Genomic DNA, 4,617 nt, shown 5'->3' on the forward strand with positions numbered 1-4,617 from the left:
GGCCGAAATGGTCGAAATCGTCCGGGCGTCCGTTTGCGTCGGGGGTGGCTCCAGCGGCGCGACGCATTAATTTTTTTTTCATTCATGCAACCATAATTTACGTTAAAAAAACATAAAAAAGCCATAAAGGCGTGCTAAAAGTTGCTGCTGCCTACTGGTCGTCGTCGTTGACGAGGTTAATGAACTCCGGCGTCGGCCATGGAAGTTCGTATGTCGGCGGTGGAGGAGGTACCGCCGCATGGGCAGGAGGCTGTGGCCAGGGATCCCACGCCGGAGCAGCAGGCGGAGCGCGGTCGTTGGAACGCGTCGGCGTAGCCGGAGGAGTCGCCGGCCTCCCCTGCGCGAGCGCTGACTCCCGCAGCTGGATTGCGAGCCCCTCCCACAAAGCGAGCTCGTTGAGCTCGTCCTGCGCGCTGTTGGCCAGTGCCATGGCAATGGCCTCATCCTCGGAAAGGTCCGGCGGCTGGGTCTCCGGATCCCACGCCGGCCCGCCGTCGTCGTGGTCGTAGTCAACCATGTGGACGTCCTCGTCCGCGTCCTCCTCGTCGTCCGCGTCCTCCTGGTCGTTCTCTTCTTCTTCTGCGGCGATCTCTCGGTCGAAGAAGTCCACGTCGCCGAGGTAGCCAGTGCGGCGGCGCGCGTCGAACTCCCACGTCCCGAATGAAATCCAGTTGTAGGAGTTCAGCGCGTACGCCTCATCCTCCCGCAGATCCGGCGGCAAGATCGCTCGGCGGCGGCGCACCTCGTCCCGCCGCTCTCGGCCCTCGCGCGGCACGGGGGGGGACCGGCACGCGCCGCGAGTTCAGGTACCAGCCCCCTCCCGGCAAGTTCGCGTCCGGCCATGGCACAGGCCGGTTTTCCTCCCATAGCTGCCGCGCGAGATCAACGCGGACGTACCGGCCGACCCTTGCCTTCTTGCCGGAACGCGAGCCGCTTGCCTCCTAGTCGTTCTTCGTCTTGCGGAACGGCCAGCATTTCTTTCCCATGGCGTCGGTGGGGTGGATACTGTGAGATTTGGCAATGGCTTGGTCGTCGAAATGGACGCCGGCAGCGTCCATTTAAAAGGCTCCGACGCCATATCGCCTTCAATGGCCTGCCAGTGCAACGTCTACTAGCTGCGCACGCTCGCGGAAGCCGAGGCACGCCATTAACGCGGCCCTGCGAAGGCTGCAGCGCGCCGCCCGGAAGTAATGCCCGAAGACGAAGCAGTTGTGCCGCTGCCAGACGGGCCCGTGCGAGGACCGAGCGGACACTTTGCGCGTCCGCGCAGCGTCCGCCGAGACGCAAACCTGGCGCAGCGGACGGCCCGGTCACTTTGCGTCGCGCCGCTGGAGGTGGTGCACGACGCATTTTCGGTCACGACGGATACAAACGGTCGCTCAGTATCCATTTGCGTCGCGCCGCTGGAGATGCCCTAAGCAAGCGTTCTTTTTTGTTCGAAATTTTTTCCATACACAGTTACACACTAGATCAAAGGTGGATATCTGCTCCGCTCCTTTCTTTTTACGGTCGCTTAGTGACAAGATTGTCGTGTTGCCCTTCACACACAGGAAAAGTTAGTCGTGTTGCCGTACGATTTGCTAGGGAACCATGGTGATTGGCCACATGTGAACCCGGCCCGCCGGCTGGGTGCTTACATCTACTTTATATTTTGAGTACTCTGCCCTATTTTGTCCCCAGGCTCTGCAAATATACTCTAGACAACATTTCTGCAAATAAGGATGATAATTTTTACCCACGGGTATGTGTATTTATGAGTACCGTATCCATATTGGTAGGATACATACATACTTTTATGTCCATGAATAGTACTCATACTCTCCCATTAAATCACGGGTAGGACATGGATATAGAGCCTCGTACCTATGGGTATACACCAACCTGGGAAAATATCTAGTGATACCACACCTCATATGATACCATGATACTATTTCATAAAATTTAAATTTTAAGTGTCAAAAAATTTCGAAACAAATTTATGGTTGTTGACAAGATGTGTGTTTACATTCTTTAGATTTTTCACAGCCAAATTTAGAATACACCAAGAGAAACAAAAAAAGACAAATGCTATGTGAATAGTAGCATTTTGTGCTTTTGTCTTTATGTGACACTATTCATGCTTGATTTCTCAGTATTGTTTCTCTTAGAGTATTTTGAATTTGGTTATGAAATTACAGGGCATGTAGACACACATCTTGTGAACACCCCAATTTTTTGTTTTGAATTTTTTGACATTTAAAATTTAAAATTTGAAGTGTGGTATCATAGTATCAAATAAGGTGAGCTGTCACTAGATATGTTCTCACACATACCTTACCCATTTGTACTGATATGTTGACCTATGCAACTAATAGTTAAGTTCTTGGATTTGTGAACCTATGTTATATTAAGTTGTCATCAATTATCAATATACCATGTGGCTCGTCTAATTTTGTTGACTTATGAGTTATCCGTATGTGATTGTGATTTCTAAATTTTGATAATTATCATATAATCAATCACATTTTATTGAGTTGATTTTTGTTACATGTGCTATTGGTGAATGTAAAATTATGAATAATTTGTGTACTATTTGATATTTCGACCTACCTGTTGGGTGCCTACTGGGTATGGTTATCCGTCGGGTATAGGTATGGGTAGACTTTTATATCCGTGAGTACCTATGGACACAGGTAAAAATTATTTACATGTTGATTATACGAGTATGAATTCATACGATATTGCTCTACCATATCCATACTACTTCACACACTACTCTCTCTATGCCGGTTTATAGGGCTTACTTTAAAATGGAGAAGGTACCAAGAAATTAGGCCAACTTTCTAATTGATTGCTGATTTAATTGGCGGTGGTTCCTGGAAGCAAGCGATCACCCCTCTCTCCTTAGGCTGGTGCCAATGCATAGCCTCACTCTCACCCGCCACGTCAGCTTTTTTCCTCACTCTCACCCCACTCTCACCCCACGGTGCCAATGCACAGGCTATAGTGCCAGCTTTACTTCTCTTTCCTCCACGTCAGCTTTTCTCTCTCCTCGACATCAGCATTTCATTTTCAGATTACAACAATATAAATAATGCAAGGAAATTATTTTATTCAACTAAAATTGTTACCGATTACATCATAAAAAAAATTACATAAAAATTTGAAAAGATTACATAAAAATTTGAAAAAATTACATAATCTAGGCATTAGCCCACACATGCTCCATCAAATCATGCTGGAGCTGTGTATACATCGGTGACTCCCTCATATCGGTGTCCATCTGAATCCTGGCTGCTACTCTTGGTGGTGCATGGTGGTGTATTGCAGAGCCGACATTTGAAGCAACTGTCTCATAGATGTTGTCCAAATTTGTACCACGCTCATCGTCGATGATCATGTTGTGCAGAATGACACATGCACGCATGATCAATCCAAGAGTACGCCTCGAGTAGGAGCGTCCCGAAACTGCTAGAATGTTGAACCTAGACTTCAACACTCCAAAGGCACACTCGACATCTTTGCGCCAAGCTGATTGAGCAGCAGTGAACACTCGCTGCTTTTCACTTTGTGGAAGAGTAACACCTTTCATGAACACCGGCCAGGAGGGGTAGATGCCGTCGGCAAGGTAGTAACCATAGTTGCACTCGTGTCCATTCACCGTGAAGTTCACTACGGGTGCTTCTCCCCTAAGCACATCAGTGAACAACAGCGACTGGTTGAGTACGTTGAGGTCGTTGTTGGACCCGGCCACTCCAAAAAAGGCATGCCAGATCCAACGATCATACGACGCAACGGCTTCTAAGATTATGGTAGGGTGTTTGATGTCCCCCCTTGTGAATTGACCGGCATGAGCCACTGGGCAGTTCCTCCACTGCCAATGCATGCAATCGATGCTCCCTAACATGCCCGGAAAGCCACGCTCCTCGGCTTTCGCTAACAGACGCTGAGTATCCTCGACATTTGGTCGACGGCAAAAGTGTTCCCCGTAACACTCAATGATGCCTTCACAGAATCTATCTAGACAATCTGATGAAGTTTGTCTAGCTAACTTAAGCCACTCATCTATTGTATCTGCAGCGGCTCCATAAGCTAACAGACGCAAAGCCGCAGTACACTTTTGCAGGGGAGAAAAACCAGCACGGTTGAGAGCATCATTTCTTTGGGTGAAATACGGAGAGTATTCACCCAATCTATCCACAATGCGCAGGATGAGGGATCGTCTCATCCGATACCTTCGCCGAAAGTAGCTCGGAGGATAGTTGCAGTCGTCGGTGAAGTAGTCCTCGAACAGCCGATCGTGGGCACCAAGACGATCACGCCTGATGAACTCTCGGCGGCGTCGCGGCCGTCTTGCCTCCTCCTCCTCGTTGAGCATCTCCTCCTCATACTCCGCCTGGAATGCAGCGATCATATCACCCTCCATTCCGTCGCTCGAACTGCTGCTGGACGAAGACATGGCATTGAGTGGAGTGGAAATGGAGAGTGGAGGAGATGAAGTGAGTTGTGTGGATTGAGTGAAACCATATGGGGTATTTATAGGGGGTGGGGATGAATTTTTGGGGTTTTTCGGATTTTTTGAACCACCAACGGCTACCCCAACGGCTACCCAACGACCAATCAGAGGGCGCCACCTCA

General features: G+C 49.3%; 1 protein-coding gene across 1 annotated transcript; it reads right to left on the reverse strand.

Annotated features, from left to right (window-relative positions):
- Positions 1 to 3,181: 3,181 nt before the first annotated feature.
- LOC127334535 (uncharacterized) lies at positions 3,182 to 4,405 on the reverse strand. Its single transcript, XM_051361025.1, has one exon. The coding sequence runs from the start codon at positions 4,403 to 4,405 to the stop codon at positions 3,182 to 3,184; it is 1,224 nt and encodes a 407-aa protein (XP_051216985.1).
- Positions 4,406 to 4,617: the final 212 nt, after the last annotated feature.

Source organism: Lolium perenne, chromosome 1 (genome assembly GCF_019359855.2).
Source record: "Lolium perenne isolate Kyuss_39 chromosome 1, Kyuss_2.0, whole genome shotgun sequence".
Taxonomy (NCBI): domain Eukaryota; kingdom Viridiplantae; phylum Streptophyta; class Magnoliopsida; order Poales; family Poaceae; genus Lolium; species Lolium perenne.